Here is an 18794-nt window from a genome sequence, read left to right as displayed (position 1 = left end):
CAGAAACTGAACTGGACTAGCCATATAAATACTGTGGCTACAAGAGCAGGTCAGATGCTCAGAATCCTGTAATGATTAACTCACCTCCTGAATCCCCAAAACCTGTCCACTATCTGCAAGGCCCAGGTCAGGAGTCTGATGGAATACCCTCTACTTGCCTGGACAAATGCAGCTCCAACACTCAAGAAGCTTAACACCATCCAGGACAAAGCAGCCTGCTTGAATGGCACCCCATCCACAAACATTTACTCCCTTCACCACCGATGCACAGTAGCAGCAGTCTGTACCATCTATAAGATGCACTGCAGGAACTCACCAAAGCTCCTTGGGCAGCACCTCCAAACCCACAACCACTACCATCTAGAAGGACAAGGGCAGCAGATAGATGGGAACACCACCACCTGGAAGTTCCACTCCAAGCCACACACCATCCTGACTTGGAAATATATCACCGTTCCTTCATTGTCACTGGGTCAAAATTCTGGAACTCCCTCCCCAACTGCATTGTGGATGTACCTACACCACATGAACTGCAACGGTTCAAGAAGGCAGCTCACCACCACCTTCTCCAGGGCAATTAAGTTTGGGCAATAAATGCTGGCCTAGCCAGCGACGCCCACATCCCATGAATGAATAAAAATCAACAAAAGGTGTAACTTCACACCCTAAAACTTTTATCTCAGTAGCTCTGTGCCACACAGCAGTATAGTTGTGTCCATAAAATTCACTGGAAATTGGGTCATTTTGTGCTTCATGCTGGAAAACGTAGCATCAATTCAGGGAACTAATTTAGGAAGGAAAACTTTCTGCTCAATCTTATCAGAGAGGAATTAATCAGAAGCCAATTCAAGATTTTTACAGTGAACTCTTCATATGCAGTTAGACAAAAATTGCTTCTAATCAGGCATTTGTGAAGAAATTAGGGATAAAATGTTCTTGTAACAGTATCTATGTACATCAAAATGTGTACAATTTACCACACAGTTTACAATCGTTTATCTTCTAATCATAGCTATAAAATTAAGTTGCTGCTCTCTTACCATTTCGAGACAAGTTCCTGAGACAGTGGCACGCTTGACAGCAGACCTAATGAAAATTAAAAGCTCTGATCAAGAAGAGTCAAGCTAATGAACAATTAGAATAGTTCTAACATTCAAAAGTGCACTTCTCCATTTCATTGAATAGCTCTAATTGCAGCTAGAAGTAAATGTCAGTTTAAGTTGCATCACTAATGGCAATTTTATAATGTTGAGTGGAAGAGATTTCATAATGTGGTGAGCTTGAAGTGTGATCTGAACTGCCTGATTTACGTTGTTGTTGATTTAAACCAATTGGTGGGAAAACTAAAGCTATTGCTCAAAATCTCAACTGGTGATTTTAAAATTCAGGGTGGATACCTTCTCTGAAGTTAGGAACAGTTCCATACAGTCTCAGAATATAAAGTTCAGTCATTCTATACAGCTCAGTGTGGCAGTAAAAAACAGTAGCCCTATAACAAGTTTAATTGGCCTGGTTTGGAGGGAGAATGGGATTCCTGTTCCATCCTGCTGTTTATTGTTGGCACCAGGATCGGCACCTTGAAATTGACAAACTGCCCCACGCTAGTATTTTCAGGGTCACCACCTCTGATGAGCAGCAAAGAAGCAGGCTATTTGGCCCAGCCAGTCTGTACTAGCTCTTCCAATATCCCATGAAACTGTAGGTTTGACCCAGACTTGGCTCCAAAATAAAACTGGAAACTAAATATCCCAGCGATAACATTTTCAGGAGAGATAAGAAGTAAAATGGAGGCATGGAAGCCTAATTAATGAAGCTTAGAAAAACGTTTTATTAATGGCGGTATTCAGGTAGGGTCTGATTTGGTTGAATTAAGAAATATTAAGTGATTCATGAGCATTTTAGGAGTACTTTGTAAATGACTGAATAGAGTAAAATAAATCAAGGTGAGGTTTGCAAACAATTTCATGAGGTTTGCAATAGTAGACAAGTTGTAATAATGGCGGACTTCATTCTTAAAGTAGCCAGAGATAAGACAAAAGTTAATGATCAAAATGGGTAGGAGTACTTGGTGGTATGGGTGAAGGCATGACTGGGATCTGCTATGATACCAAAATCTTGAATAGTCTGCAATTGCTCATTGGCAAAGTTTACACATAAATAATGCCCACGTGTATAAGGTATCAGAGGATGCCTTACATGTGGAACTATACTGCTGCAAGAAGCCAGGAGTTAGGAAAATTCGGAAAGGTGGAGAGCAAAAACATTCAGTCACTTAATTTACTGTTTTATCAGAAGCCATTCCTTTGTGTGAATATAGTCCAAAGAAGATATCTTACACAGTCATGCAAGCTAGGAAAATTCTACTCAGTGCCAGAATATCAAAGAACACGGTACTCTCCTTGTACTTTTCCATTGGTTTGACTATAGCTCATGATAACTTCATTTTATACTGTAGCAATCTTAAGACTAATGGATTGCTCAGAAATCTTACCTTTACCACAGAGGAAGACATAAGAGACAGTAGCATTTTGAGGAGAATGCCATCGCCTATTTGAAGCATGTTTGGGTGGTGACGTGGGTTGGATGCGATGTTCGTCAACGCAGAACAACTGTAGAACTTTGAGTGAAAAGAACATATAACTAAGATACTGTAATAGTGATCTCAGATTAACATATTGCAGTTTGTGCACAATCTTGGATGCTTGTTGGGATTTAAGAAGGCAGATGTGAACACAGGAGCAGCTTACTTACCTTACATTTCAGTTGAGGATGACGCTCTGGGGAACAGTATAAAGACAGAAACATACAATCCGCTTGAATGGAGCGAAATGCATATTAGATATATACTGAAGCATTAGATTTCAATGTAACATATAACATCTGAACAAACTAGTTTTTTTATTCATTCATGGGATGTGGGCGTCGCTGGCTAGGCCAGCATTTATTGCCCATCACTAAATGTCTTTGAGAAAATGGTGGTGAGCTGCCTTCTTGAACCGCTGCATGTGGTTTAGTTACACCCTCAGTGCTATTATAGTAGCTAAGTTTTACTCACACAGGCTTGACTGGTCCCATATACTCCCTTTGCATTTCCTACTGAAGGTGGAATTTAAATATGTAAACTGTGTATATATTATCCACAAATCACGTTTTCATATTGAAGCTTCACTTGTGGCACAGCACTTATTGAAAATCAGATATCATGGGGCAGAATTTTGCCCTTGATGGGCGGGCGGGCCCAACCGACTCGGCAGCAGGGGGCAGCCAATTGCCGCTGCTGAAATTGGCCATTTTGCACGGGTGGGCCAATTAAGGCCCACCCAATGGGTTAGCGACTCCCATGTATAACGGGAAAATCGAATCAGACTGCCGGTTCCAATGGAAAACCGGCAGTCTGTATAAAGAGTGGCCAGGCAGCCTCATTGAGGCAGTGCACCCTGGCCACTGACAGAGAGTGACATGCTGGTTTCAGGACACAGGTGGAGGAGGAGGGGGGGCAGGCTGCAGGATAGGCCAGTGGGGGGGGCCAATGTGCCCCTCAGTTCTCAGGTGCCTGCCTTGCTGTCCTCCTCCAAGAGCTGTCCAATGGTTAGGATATTTTGTATCCAGAGGATGGGAGGAGAAGGGCCCCCCGCGTCATCAGGCAGGCGTGGCTGGAGGTGGCAGTGGCTGTGCGACGATGTGCAGCGTACCGGGGCACAATGCCACAAGCGCTTCAATGATTTGTTGTGCTCTGGAAGGGTGAGTACCTTGTCAGCCTTGGCCATTTGACCCAGCAGGTAGCCTTAGCATTTGAGGCAACCCCCCCACCCCCCCCCCCCCCCCCACCACGTCTTAGTGTCTTTACTGCATTGGGCATTTGGCGCACGCTGGGTGGGCAAACAGATAGTGACCATGCTTACATCAGCCTTAGTGGTTGAGGAGAAGATGGGTTCTCCCCATAGCATATGTTGGTGTTGTCGCATTTGAGTAGTCTGGAGGCAACCTGCAGGGAAGGCAGCTAGACACATACTCAGAACTCCAACACATGTCTTATTGATGGTGATAAGATGGTGGAAGGGGAACCTCAAGGTGTCATGGCCAAGAGCCATCTGCTGGCCTCGGCGTCACACATAGTGGCGCCTGCTTGCCTTGGGCGCTAAGACCCGTGTGCTATTCAAAGTGATGGATGCCGAATGTGTCCGAGCTGGCCGTTGGGGGAGGGGTTTGGGACCAGCCGTACTAGCTTCTGGGTTCTGGGGACTGATCACCAGTAGTGTGGACAGGAGCCGCTGGAGGCCTCAGAGGGGCCACTGTGGTTGGGTGTGGTGTGCACGTGCAGAGTACATGAGCGATCAGCCCCAATAAATCCTCTTCTCTGTTCTGCAGGCAAAAACCAAGCACAATCTCAGGGAGTGCCAGCGGACTGGTGGTGGGCACGCCGTGCTCCAGCGCCTCACCTTCTACGAGGAGCAGGCCATGGAGCTGGGCAGGAGGCAGGCAGCCAGGTCGGCAGGTGTCAGTGAGGCTGGGGTGCAGCGGCCAGGGTATTTGAGGTCCATAGTCCCATTCACTCTGTCTCCCCACCTTCCAAAGCACTGATGGTTGTTGCAATCGTTAATGCAGCAACACTGCTCATTCACAGACTGATACACTCAGACGTGTGGGTGATACACAAAGGTCCCTCGGCCCCTTGAGGATGCGCATCTCCAGCACCTTCCAAGGTCGCCTTATCCCATTTGTGACCACTATCCCCATGGCCTAACATGCCATGGCATCGCTGCTGCACATCCAAAGACTTATTGCATCTTAGGAGGGTATGTACCTCCACCATCCTTTCAGTCAGTACGTCCCACATTACTCTGTCCAAAAGCTCTTCAGTCCCTCACCTGTCAACCTCATGGCACTCAACTTAAATAAATGCCACCATGTTAGTCATCCCAAGGGGAAATGTGCCCTGCCTAACAGCAATGTAGGAAAACATTTATCACATGCACTTGCAGCCCGTTCAAGAAGAAAACCCCTCAACACCTTCTTAAAAGCAACTAAGGATTGGCAATAAATGTCGATTTTGCCAATAGCACACAAATCCCAAATAATTTCTTTTTATATCAGTATCTTTCTAGCTGCTTGCTTAAGCTGAAGCTCTTGGTCTCGCTAACTGCAAAGTGTACTGGGACATTTCAAACATTAATGATGAAGCAGATTTAATAGCAACTTTCAAAAGGGAATAACATCTTTCATTTCTCTATCTATCCTCCCTGAGCTCATCTTGTCTAGGTCCTATTCTCCCAATTCTATTCCTACCAAACTGCTGTCACTCAGGTATAGGTGAGTATCTGGTAAGTGGTTAAGGTCTATTTCAGTCCTAAGGTTTGAAATAGTATACAAATTGGTGGTAAATTTCATAAAATATATTAAAAGGTAACATAGATAAATGAATAATATAACTAAGTAATTAATTAAAACAGATTAAGGATGGCAAGACAGGTGATGTTTCAAGGCTGCAGCATGTGGGAGCTCCTGGATAACATTGTGATCCAGGGCAAACATGTCTGCAGTAAGCGTTTGCGGCTCGAGGAACTTTGGTTCAAGACATTGAGCTATTGGCATCTTAAATTTATGATTTTGAAGTGAACTGCAGAAATTTGATTAAGAAGGAAATATGGAATTTCAAGATAGGAGTCTTCTTATCGTGTCCACGGACAGTCTATACATGGCCCAGCCAGAACTGGACACATTTTTTGTGCCTTGTTGTTGAATTCGGCAAGATCTGCAACAGTGCAGGGTTCCTCTAGCGATAGTCATTGCAGGAGATGTTGCATAGTCTGTGGCTCAGTTGTGAGTCATATTGTATTTCTACATCAGGCCAGCAAAGACTGCTGATTTTGTGTGATTGTGATTTTCTGAAAAGGAGCTTTACAAAATTCAACTCAATCTCCTGTTCCCTCTTCTAATGATTTGGATAGATTACAATTTTTTTAGTTCAATGATTAAGACCTCCAAGGCTAATCCCTGACAATTGACTTAGATTTCACAATGTGTGCGTTGGGTTAAACAAACAATAACAGAGCTCTGAATCTAAAAAATGTAAACAAACATGTTTAAAACTCAACAGCTGTCAAACATTGCCTGGAAATTAGCAGGTGATAAGTGGGAAACTGCTCAGATTGATGCTGAGTGGTCCAATTTTTTTTGAGAAAGTTTGAGACAACCAAATGGCTTGCTACGCCATTTCAGAAATCATGTAGGCCAGACCAGGTAAGGATGGTAGATTTCTTTCCCTAAAAGAAATGTGAACCAGGTGGGTTTTTACAACAATCTCAAAGCTTCAAGATCATCATTACTGGTTGTTGCTTCCTTTTCCAAATTGATTTAATTAGCTGAATTCAATTTCACACGAGGTGGGATTTGTACTCAAAAATCTAGATTATTTGTCAAGCCGACTGGATTATTAACTCAGTAACCTAGCTACAATGTAGTGCACTCATGATTACTGAGTCACTGAGTTACACATGAAGTCTCTGCACAAATGAAATCTTAGATTTCACCAATCACACTGGAGCCATATTTCTACCCACAGCCCAACAGAGTCCCCAGTGACGCTTATAAAGTCATCTGGAAATCAGTTATGGGGCACCACTAAAATAGACAGCTTCTACCTCTTGCCTGCAACAGAAGCATCAATGCAAAGTGGTTTGTCACGAATGATGGCCTTGTTTTAGCCCATCAACAAGTAAAGCAATTTGAATGTTGCTAGCCTGTGGAAATCACCAGCAGTATTGTGGAAGACTGGCCCCTATTTAAATATTTACTTCTTGGGATATTAGTGGCAGCCTATTTTGTAGAATTTCTTTAACAGTTTGGGGCAGAATTGTCCCAGATTTGCACTAATTGTGGTAGCAGGTAGGTAAAACGACATTTTACCCGTCGGCCATGATGGTGGGTTTTCACGCTGTATTGTCCCAAACCCACTGCATTAATTATGCATTCCCAGGATACATGCCGTTTCGATGGCGGCCAGGCTCCAATCTGTCTGCCATGCCATCACCTCGCTACCTCATCATACCAGACACCACATTTAAAGTACAGCCATGCTCAGTGCTTCCAGCCCAGGACTGCAGCAAAGAAGACATGGCCCCAAAAGGCAAGAAGACAGAAGCCCTCGAGTGACTTTTGGACGTCATGGAGGCTCGCTGTGAAGTCCTTCAAACCCGCTCTGGCTGCAGGAGGGGCAGCTACATTACTACTCTGGCTTGCTAGGCAATGGCAGTGGAGATCGGTGCCAATGTTGCACAGAAGAAGTTGGCCATCCAATGCAGATAGAGGTTGAATGACCTCATCCGTGCAGCCAGGGTATGGCAACCATCTCATCACTCTAAGCTCACACACTCAAGCCTATTACACATTCACTGGCCTCTTACTCACTGCCAGATCAAGGGACACCACCACCCATTCTTACACACAAACCCTCACATGTCCATCTGGCCTCATCTCCTCTGGAGACTGCTTCCTCAGCCCTCACCATCTTGAAGCCAATTGCACAGATCAACATGTGCTCCCATACACACCCTGGGATACCCTCCTTCCCCAATACAACCCTCATCCTGCAGCCTCTTCTCTTGCCTGAGGCCACCTCTCTCCCTTCACCAAACAAGACCTTGCCCTGCAGCCATTGAAAAGCCACCCACATGTGGCTGATCTGGTAGGTAGAGACCTACTCGAGGGCGCCCCTGAAAGTGATTTGGTGCTGTCTGTGAAGCCTGGTGCTGATGACTGCGAGTGCTGACCAAGAAAGAAAGGCAAACAAACCTTGTAGTCCCAAGCATAGTGCAGCCCACCTAGTGCATGCCTTATATATGCTGTTGTGAAATACGTCGGCATGTTTTCCCGCTGACGTGGGTGGACGATCCAGCGGGGAAGGGATGAATCCGGCAGGCTGGCCTTATAATGATATGTTGATGTATTACAATGAGGTCTGTCCTGATGCCTGATGGCGGGGAACGTGGCCCTCCATCGGCAGACGGGGTGGACAATCACAAACTGGTTTCATGACATCAAGAAACCGATTTTTGGCCTTATTGCCATATTGTCCCTCACACCACCGAATATGCCCAACGTCGGCGGGCACAGAAAATCCCGGCACTGGTCTTCCACAATAAATGCAGGTTTAAGTACTGGATATTCACTTTCTTTATAGTGCATCACTCTGCCTTCTCACTTATTTAGATAGTTTAGATACTAAATGAGAGCATTTTGAGTGTTTACCTGGACCTCGGAGTCAGGAGATTGTAATTGAAGTATCAGGACAGGCAGAGCTCCCTCTTTACATAGCAAAAGTTGAGTCTTTTCTTGAAAAGAAAATGTATAAGCATGAACAAGCAGTCACTCGGAATTAACATTTGATAGTTTCAGATTCAAAGTCAGAGATTCCACTATCAAATTTGCAATTTGAATACTAATACTATCAGCAGACAGGGAAATAACTTTCCCTAGCCTAACAGGAAATTAACTTCATATCCGCATTTGCCACAACAACAGCCTGTATTTATTTTGCACCTTTAAACATCCTAAGGAACTTCACAGAGGCTGCAAGACGTAATCTTTTACCCCTGATAGGTTATTCTACTGGTTGGACATGAGTATTACAAGAAATAATGAGGCAACACTCAAAGCTCAAATTAAAGACTAATGGGCTGAGTGTTACGGGCCTCCCACAAGTAGAAAATAGGCAGTTGGACTGGTAGATTAGGGCACCATGCCATTGGAGCCTTGACAATTAATGCCTATCCCACCATCACTCTGACTTGATTGCAGGCGGGAGAGGCTGGTGCTCAATGTGTAACCCAGTATCGCTGAATGCCAGCTCTATGGCCTACCTGCAAAACTGACAGTGGCCACAGCTCCTGGTGGCACTGCTGATGTGGAAAGCTCACAATCAGAGGCGCGCAGCTCAGTGTGGTGGGCGTAGCGGGGGGTGGTGGTCTTCCTCCTGGGGACAGACTGAAATCCCGCCTCATACCAATTAAAGGGCTATTGTGGGAACATTAAAGCAGGGTGAGCTGGCTAAGCAGAGGTGGGCTCAGTGAAATGCAGTGAGCCTGCCCTCAGTGCATAATCCAGCCTAATGCCTTTAATCAGTTTGAACAGTACAATATTCCCATTAGCAATACGCCCATTAACAATATACCCGTTAATCACAAATACACGACAAGGAGTTCTGTGCAAGGGTCATGAGGACTCAAAACGTCAACTCTTTTCTTCTCCGCCGATGCTGCCAGACCTGCTGAGTTTTTCCAGGTAATTCTGTTTTTGTTAAGGAGTTATACCACCTTGGTAGGTACCTTGTCTTACCCCCATCCATTTGAGTCTGGGCTTAGTCGATTCAAGGAAATGGACACCGTTTTGACTGTGGCAAACCTGTTGATTTCTTGGCAAACCACCGGCCGATCTTACCCTTCAACAGCTGTCCAAGCTTCCCAGCTAAATTGCCAAATCACTCTTTGCAATGATTTTTACACTTTTCTTTTTAATGTGGACAGGATGTTTCACTGGCAAAGTCATGTTGTCCTATCAACATCCACCTTAAGCTGCAACTGATCAATGAGTCATCTAATTCTTTGTTTGTAATACAATATTAGACACGGCTTTGACATTGCACATTGTTTTAAACTTCCGTCATTAATTTTCCATCTCTTATGGATGCTCCAAGTATGTTCCAAGTTATTAATCAGTAAGTAAAACTTCCTTTGTTGGTTACACACACATTTCAAAATCACAAGATAATCAAGCAATCTAAGTCCCTCAAATTACTGACTTCTTACAAGTTGTTGCTTTAGAATTAAAGACAGAGTTTATTTTATTCTTTCATGGGATGTGGGCTTCGCTGGCAAGGCCTGCATTTATTGACCATCCCTAATTACTCTTGAGAAGGTGATGGTGAGCCATCTTCTTGAATCACTGCAGTCCAAGTTTTGTAGGAGCACCCACAGTGCTGTTAGGAAGGGAGTTCTAGAGTTCTAACCCAGCGGCAATGAAGGAGTGGCAATATAGATCCGAGTCAGGATGGTGTGTGGCTTGGAGGGGAACTTGCAGGTGCTGGTGTTCCTATGTGCCTGCTGCCCTTGTCCTTCTAGGTGATAAAGGTTGCAGGTTTGGAAGGTGCTGTTGAAGGAACATTGGTGAGCTGTTGCAGTGCATCCTGTCGATGGTACACACTGCTGCTACTGTGCATCAGTGGTGGGTGTTAAAGGTGGTGATAGGGTGCTGATCAAGCGGGCTGCTTTGTTCTGGAGGGTGTCGAGCTTCTTGAGTGTTGTTGGAGCTGCACTCATCCATCACACTCCTGAACAAAAAGAGAATTACCTGGAAAAACTCAGCAGGTCTGGCAGCATTGACTTCTGCCTTGTTGATGGTGGACAGGCTTTTATCTGATAAAGCATATTAAAAAACATGGCTTCTTGTGGAGTTAATTTCTCTGCATTTCAAAAAAAACTCTGACATCATTGATCAACACCAGTTTGTGTGACTCTCTTGCAGTTTTAAAAACAATTAAGTTGCCCAAGCAGACATTTTGGCTCCATGTTATTTGTGTTCATGAAGCTTCATCAAAGTTCTAACCTCACATCAAAGTGAAACATCGCTTTGAAGTATGTCTGTTTAATGGTTGCAACCAGATTTTACGAGTTTTGTCCCTCCTGCTAAACATTTTATAACCTCAAAGTATTACAAACCATGCTTATTTGTGAAATAAGACAGGTTGCAGCTGTTAACTGGTTACTTTACCTCAAAAAGTCTTTTAGCCTTCGCAATGCATGGTGGTCAGGTTTGGTCAATTTATGAACACTTTTTTTTTACAGCAAACAGCATTCTGTACTTTATTTAAACTATTGATGCTCCCCCTGAGTTGAATAGCTTTCACAAATCTCAGCCACAAATTTAACTTAAAGTACGACTTAGTCAGTCAAAAATATCACAGCTTCTGACAAGGGGTGAGAAAATATGGATGGCAAACAAAAAGGTGGAGTATCAGAAGGGCTTCGAATAGAATTCCAGACAGGATGACCTAGACTGTTGAAGGCCCAAGGGGAAGATGAAGAGAAGAAGAGGGTGGAGATAATAGGACTGAATGAGGTTACAGAGGTGGGAGCGGTGAAGTCATGGATATGTATGTTGTCAACACCCAACAACATCTTTCCATCACCTCTATTGATCCCTGCACTGCCTCCATGTTGTCTGACATTAAGTCCTGGAAATCCGTAATTTTCCACAGCCAAACGTTGGGAAGACAGAAGCCATTGTCTTTTTACTCTATTACAAACTCTGTATTCATGCCAGCGATACCATCCCCGTCCCCACCCAGGTTAAAACCAACTATTCACAATCTCAATGTCCTAACTGACCCTAAACTGAGCTTCAAATTTCATATCCTCTTGATCACAAAGACTGCCTATTGCTACCTACTAAGCTACATTGGCACCCATTCATTGATGCGTTAAATTTCAAATTTTCATTCCTATGTTCAAATCGGTCCATGGCTTCACCCATATCTATAACCTCCTTTATCTCTAAAACCCTCCGAGAACTCTATGGCTGGAATCTCGTGCTGCTACCTGCAGCAGGGAAAGAGGCAGCAGGATGCATTTGATTGTACGAGAAGCAAAATGTCAGCTTCCTAGCGGTGGGATGAAGTAGGGAATGAAGGCAGATTGTAATGGTAAAATTAATGGGACTGAAGGTTGATCAGTCCCTGGGACCTGATATTCTACATCCCAGGGTGTTGAAAGAGGTCGCAATAGGAGATATTGGGTGAATTGGTGATCATCTTCCAAAATCCTAAAGATTCTGGGATTGTTCCTGCAGATTGGAAAGTTGCAAATGTCACCCTCCTACTTAAGGATGGAGAGAGAAAGTGGGGGACTAAAGGCCTGTTAGCCTTACATCAGTTGCAGGAAAAATGCTGGAATTTGTTATAAAGGATGTGATAAATGGATACTTAGATTATATTGATCTGATTGGGCATAGTCAACATGGATTTATGAGTTGGAAATCATGTTTGACAAATCTGTTGGAGTTTTTTGAGGATGTTACTAACAGAATTGATAAAGCAGAGTCAGTGGGCATAGTGTATTTGGATTTTCAGAAGGCTTTCAGTGAAGTCCCCCACAGGAGATTGGTTAGCAAAATTAAAGCACATGGGCTAGGAGGTAATACACTGACATGGATTAAGGATTGGTTATCAAGCCTGGATATTGTCCAGGTCTTGTTGTATTTGGTCTTGGGCTGCTTCAGTATCTGAGGAGTCGCAACTGGTGCTGAACATTGTGCACTCATCAGCGAACACTGTCACTTCTGACCTTATGATGGAAAGAAGTACATTGATGAAGCAGCTGAAGATGGTTGGGCCAAGGACACTACCCTGAGGAATTCCTGCAGTGATGTCCTGGAGCTGAGATGACTGACTTCCAACAACCACAACCAAGGGAGTGCAGCTAAGGTTCACCAGGCTTGTTCCTGGGATGGCAGGACTGTACTATGAAGAAAAATTGGAGAAACTGGCCCTGTATTCTCAAGAGTTTTAAAGAATGAGAGGTGATCTCATTGAAACCTACAAAATACTTAAAAGAATAGATAGGTGCAGGTAAGATGTTTCCCCCGGTTGGGGTGTCCTAGAACCAGGGGACACAATTTCAAAATAAGAGGGAGGCCACTCAGGACTGAGATGAGGAGAATTTTTTTTACTCAGAATGTTGTGACTCTTTGGAATTCTCTACCCCAGAGGGCTGTGGAAGCTCAGTCATTGAGTAGGTTTAAAGCAGAGACTGACAGATTTCTAAATACAATGACATAAAGGGATATAGGGATAGTGTGGGAAAAAGGCATTTAGGTGGATGATCAGCTATGAGTGGCAGAGCAGGCTTGATGGGCTGAATGGCCTACTGCTGTTCCTATGTTCCTATGGATTGAAGGTGGATCGAGCATCCCCGTGCAAACAGCTGGAACCTAATTTTAATGCATTGGCATGTTATGCACACTGATTAAAACACCATTTCACCAGATTAAATGGTACCTTTGCAATTAACTCTGCAGTGAATGAGAAACATATGCCTTCAGATTCATGACTGTTTAAAGGTGGTGTGCAACAGGCAGGGTAGTCTTCCTGTTGGATATGGACTGAGTAGGAGCTGCTTTTCTCTCATGGTTACACCAGGAGGCATTGATGTATTGAGATTGGATGCTGGCTGTGCAAGGTTATTGGGGCATGGCTGACCGAGGGAGGGAGGGAGAGACGGAAGCAGGGTGTTGGCTGTGAAACAGATTGGCATGTGGCTGACCAAAGGAGGGAGGGTGGGTGGATTATAGGATGCTGGCTGTGCAAGAGTGATCAGGGCATGACTGACTGAAGGAGGGAGGGAGGGTTGTGCTGGACCTATGAGGGTCATGGGGGGGACAGAGGGGGGAAGCTGGACTATACAAGCACTTGGCATGTCATAACATTCAAGGCTATGGGCCAAGTGCTGGTAAATGGGGTTAGGTAGGTAGGTCAGGTGTTTCTCACGTGTTGGTGCAGACTCGATGGGCCAAAGGGCCACTTCTACAGTGTGTGATTCTGTGATTCTGTGAATATCTATGCATGGGAACTATGGATGGGAGCCACACACAGTTGGCTGAGCGCCTCACATTGAATATCGAACTGACTGACTGCTGTTTGATTGCGTGTGGCCAGCCTTCCTACCTATGAGCAGAAGTCCGCATGTTTAGTCTCCCGTTGTCAGGACACTTAACGTTGCAACAAGATTCTGGCCTGTATTTCTCCAATTCTGGCTTCTTGTGCATCCGTCACTCCCATTGCCCCACCATTGGCAGCATGCTGTCAAATGCGTAGGTCCTAAGCTCTGGAATTCCTTCTATAACACTCTCCGCATCTCTCTTCCGTTTAAGACACTCCTTCAAAGCTACCTATTTGATTGAAGTTTAGTCATCTTCTTTGACTCAGTGTCAATTTTTGTCTGATTATCTTTCTATGAAGAACCTTGGGACATTTTTCTCTGTTAAAAGAGCTATATATATCAATGTAAGTTACACTGTTCAGAAAGAAATGACAAAAACTGAAACAGGAAGGAGGCAGTGCTATGATCTGCCCGCTAGTACGTTGGTTTCTTTTCCAGTTTACCACACAGGGTTCAGTGTGTAATTTGATCATCTCAATTAAGTTCAAGAATGCTATGCTTACATACACTTTATGGAAGAAACATTACATAGGAAGGTGAATGTCGTGACTTTCCACTGTTAAAGCAAAACTCACTGTATTTACCTGATCTTGTAAGGTTGAGAATAGCGCCTACTGCATTTTGTTGCACTCTGGGGTCATATGACTTTGCAAGACCCAACAGAGTCTTAATTCCCCCTTCAGCGGCAATAGCTTCTCTGTTTAAAACTGAAGAGTAAATAGCAAAGAAGAGCAACAGTCAGTAGATTAATTAAAAAGAAGCTCGTTAACATAACTTCAAACATTAACATTTTGGCATATGATATAACCAAGTGGTGACTATATCTATTTTATTTATTTATGAGATGTTGGTGTCGCTGGCTAGGCCAGCATTTATTTCCCACCCCTAATTGCCCTTGAGCACTGTCGGTGAACCTACACTTCATGGACTGTACCTTCTTGAACCATTGCAGTCCATGTAGTGTAGGTACATCCACAGTGCTGGTAGGAAGAGAGGTCCAGGTGGTGGTGTTCTAGTGCATCCACTGCCCTTGAGCGGAATCGTCCCAGATTTGCACTGAGTGTGGTAGCGGGCAGAAAAAGGACATTTTACGTTCCGGCCGCAATGGCAGCTTTTCACACTGTATCGTGCCAATTCCACCTCATTAATCATGCATTCCCGGGAAACATGCCGTTTTGATGGTGGACGGGCTCTGATTCGCTTGCTAAACCGTCACCTTACTGTTTCATCACGCCGGGCACCACATTTAAAGTGCAGCTCCATGCCTCTCAGTGTTTCCAGCCCAGGGGTGCTGCACAGAAGACATGGCCCTCAAGCGCCTTTTGGATGCCATGGAGGCAAGTTGTGATTCCCTCTATCCCTGCTCTGGCCACAGGAGGGGCAGCAACATTACCACTCCGGCTTGGTTGGCATGGCAGCCCTCACCCTGCAGGCTCTTCCCTTGCCCGAAGCCACTTCTCCCCCTTCCCCCGGAATATTGATATTGGGGGATTCAGCGATGGTAATGCCATTGAAAGTCAAGGGGAAATGGTTGGATTCTCTCTTGCTGGGAGATGGCAATTGCCTGGCACTTGTGTGATGTGAATGTTACTTGCCACTTGTCAGCCCAAGCCTGGATATTGTCCAGGACCTGCTGCATTTGGACATGGACTGCTTCAGTATCTGAGGAGCTGTAAATGGTGCTGAATGTTGTGCACTCATCAGTGAAATCCCCACTTCTGGCCCAGAATTTCTGGTCTCAAGATGGTCGTACACTGGAGGTGCCCCAAACGATGTGTTGAGGGACACATTGGAAGTTCCCCTTCACTGACTACGTGGGAATTGTCTGGGAGCTTTGATTTCCAATAGACAATTATCTTGCATCTGAAACTCTGAGTCAAAGTCAGAGACTTCAGATGGTTCTCACTTACCTACCAGAATAGTTACCCAATGGACCCACCAACCATCCCCTAGAGAAACCAATTAAGCCCCCAACCAGACTATCCCCCCAATGCCCCACCTACAAACCCTCCCCTTGCCCAACTACACCCCAAGCTGGACTGCCTCCCCAACCCCCAAAACTAATCCTCAACCCGGCTACACTCATGAGTCCCTGACAACCCTCCCAACCCAATGATTACCCCACCCAACCCAGCTACCCACTGACCCCTCCAGCTGCCCCCTCCTGATCCTCTACTATCCTCCGGACTCTAATATCCCCTCCAGAACCCCCAACCCCCCTGTCAACCCCCCAACCCAAATGCCCTACTGACCCCAGCCCCCAATCCCCCGACCCACTCTAACCCCCCTCACCAATTACCTGCCACTCTTCTATTTTTACTTAGTTCTGTTGAAGGGTCATTCAGACTCAAATTGTTAACTGTGCTCCTCTCCGCAGATGCTGCCAAACTTGCAGATGCTGCCAAACTTGCTGAGTTTTTCCAGGTATTTTTGTTTTTATCATTGCCACTACTTGGGATGATCAAGGCCAAAATATTTTGTTGATTATAAATTATTATTTTGGTTTTGTTTGTTAAAGGTCTCAGTTCACAAATTGATGTATATTAAGAATTTGGGCATGCTTCTATCATCATTTTCCATCCAGTAAATCTGGTAAGATACAGTAGAAATAAATGTTTGAACTGAATTATTCAAGCATCTTTAAAAGCACTATTAGTAGTTTTACCATTCCGTAAGCGTACCTGAAGTAGCTAAGATTGCCACACATGCACAGGAGTTGCACTGTACAGTGGCATCTCCAGAACCAAGTAGCTCCAGTATGGGCTCCAGCAGTCCAATCTGAACCACTCTCTCTTTGTTCACTGTAGAAATGACAGATGTAGGAAGGATATATACAATATATAAATAATACATATACAACTTGCTCCAAAAGTTTCAATGATCTTGCACAAAGATAGGAAAGTATTTTATGTATGATTGGTATAAAGAAGCTTGATGAGCAGTGCTTAAATTGAAAACCTGCAGCAATATTTAAAAAACGCTGATGCTTGTATTTACACATATTCAGTATAAAGGTGACAGGTGAATTACTTCAACACATAAGCGGGGAATTAAATAGAAATCTCAGTGCCCCATCTAATGCATTAGGCATGAGCCAAAGCAGGTGATACTCGGAGGATATTAAATTGAATTAGAAAGCAATGCACCTGCTGCCCTTGTCACCTGAGCTCTGTGGGATGAGAGGCCACCAAGTGGAGATAATGTGGATGCTTTTCTCTTGTGTGTGTCAATCTATTTCTGGGCACAATACGGGAAAAAGGCATGGAAGTCGTAATGCCGAGCATGAAATGAGCCTATCTGAACTGTGCACAGTTTTGGTTACAGGTCAAACAGAGCTGCTCCATAGCACCTCAAAAAAGCATTAATGTTTAAATTCAAGTGACATTGCAGTGGCCTATGACCAGGTTTTCCTCTTTTTTTGCTGGTTCCAAACCAGGTGCAGGCTGCCTCAGTTAAAGTCTGTGTTCTGTTTCACAACAAAATCATTGAAGCAATCGCTTGTTAGTGCAGAACTTGAATTTTGCTGAAAAGGGAGACATGTTGCTGAAGTTTTTTGTCTTGCACTCATCAGGACAAACACAAGAATGGCAACATACGAATATACGAATTAGTAGCAAGATAGGCCACTCGGCCCCTCGAGCCTGCTCCGCCATTCAACAAGATCATGGCTGATAAAAACAAAAACAAAAAAATAAAACCAAAAAAACTGCGGATGCTGGAGATCCAAAACAAAAACAGAATTGCCTGGAAAAACTCAGCAGGTCTGGCAGCATCGGCGGAGAAGAAAAGAGTTGATGTTTCGAGTCCTTGTGACCCTTCGACAGAACTTGAGTGAATCCAAGAAAGGGGTGAAATATAAGCTGGTTTAAGGTGTGTTGGGGGGGGGTGCGGGGTGGTGGGAGGTGGGGGTGGTTTGGGTTGGGGGAGAGAAGTGGAGGGGGTTGGTGTGGTTGTAGGGAGAAACAAGCAGTAATAGAAGCAGATCATCAAAAGATGTCACAGACAACAGAACAAAAGAACACATAGGTGTTAAAGTTGGTGATATTATCTAAACGAATGTGCTAATTAAGAATGGATGGTAGGGCACTCAAGGTATAGCTCTAGTGGGGGTGGGGGGAGTATAAAAAATTTAAAAATATTTAAAAATAATGGAAATAGGTGGGAAAAGAAAAATCTATATAATTTATTGGAGAAAAACAAAAGGAAGGGGGAAGAAACAGAAAGGGGGTGGGGATGGAGGAGGGAGCTCAAGACCTAAAGTTGTTGAATTCAATATTCAGTCTGGAAGGCTGTAAAGTGCCTAGTTGGAAGATGAGGTGTTGTTCCTCCAGTTTGCGTTGGGCTTCACTGGAACAATGCAGCAGCCAAGGACAGACATGTGGGCAAGAGAGCAGGGTGGAGTGTTAAAATGGCAAGCGACAGGGAGGTTTGGGTCATTCTTGCGGACAGACCGCAGGTGTTCTGCAAAGCGGTCGCCCAGTTTACGTTTGGTCTCTCCAATGTAGAGGTCAGAGCAGCATCATAACCCACACACACACAGAGACTGTAATCCATATGCTCTGGAGTGACACAATAGCAATGGAGAGAGAGGGGTGTGGGGGTCCTACCCCCCAATCCAGTAAACGCAATCCTTCCTGCTGGGAGCTATTGTAACACAATTGTCTAATATGCAAGATCAGCTCATTCCTCTCCCCCCATTGGTAACTGATACTGATGAGTCACTACAATGAAATGACAGATTAGTTCCACATGCTCACTAAAACACTAACATCTTTTCATCTATTCTTTTCTTCAAACCCCTCCTCAACACCTCTCTGTAAAGCCCTCCAGCCCCTACAACCCTCCCTCCTCTACAACGGAGAGACCAAACGTAAACTGGGCGACCGCTTTGCAGGACACCTGCGGTCTGTCCACAAGAATGACCCAAACCTCCCTGTCGCTTGCCATTTTAACACTCCACCCTGCTCTCTTGCCCACATGTCTGTCCTTGGCTTGCTGCATTGTTCCAGTGAAGCCCAACGCAAACTGGAGGAACAACACCTCATCTTCCGACTAGGCACTTTACAGCCTTCCAGACTGAATATT

General features: G+C 44.6%; 1 protein-coding gene across 2 annotated transcripts in view; it reads right to left on the bottom strand.

The window, feature by feature from the left end:
- LOC121277817 (vacuolar protein 8-like) overlaps window positions 1-18794 on the bottom strand; it is an 84847-nt gene that overhangs the window by 26325 nt on the left and 39728 nt on the right. For both annotated transcript variants that reach the window (XM_041187478.1, XM_041187480.1), the window contains 5 exons: window positions 16391-16510; window positions 14294-14416; window positions 8248-8330; window positions 2492-2617; window positions 1041-1086 (listed from right to left, as the gene is read on the bottom strand). In XM_041187478.1, the coding sequence (XP_041043412.1) occupies window positions 1041-1086; window positions 2492-2617; window positions 8248-8330; window positions 14294-14416; window positions 16391-16510 (498 nt within the window). The remainder of the gene's footprint in view (window positions 1-1040; window positions 1087-2491; window positions 2618-8247; window positions 8331-14293; window positions 14417-16390; window positions 16511-18794) is intronic.

This window comes from Carcharodon carcharias, chromosome 5 (assembly GCF_017639515.1).
Source record: "Carcharodon carcharias isolate sCarCar2 chromosome 5, sCarCar2.pri, whole genome shotgun sequence".
Lineage (NCBI taxonomy): Eukaryota > Metazoa > Chordata > Chondrichthyes > Lamniformes > Lamnidae > Carcharodon > Carcharodon carcharias.
Note: the sequence above shows the minus strand (reverse complement) of the source record. Positions and strands in the feature narration are given on the sequence as shown.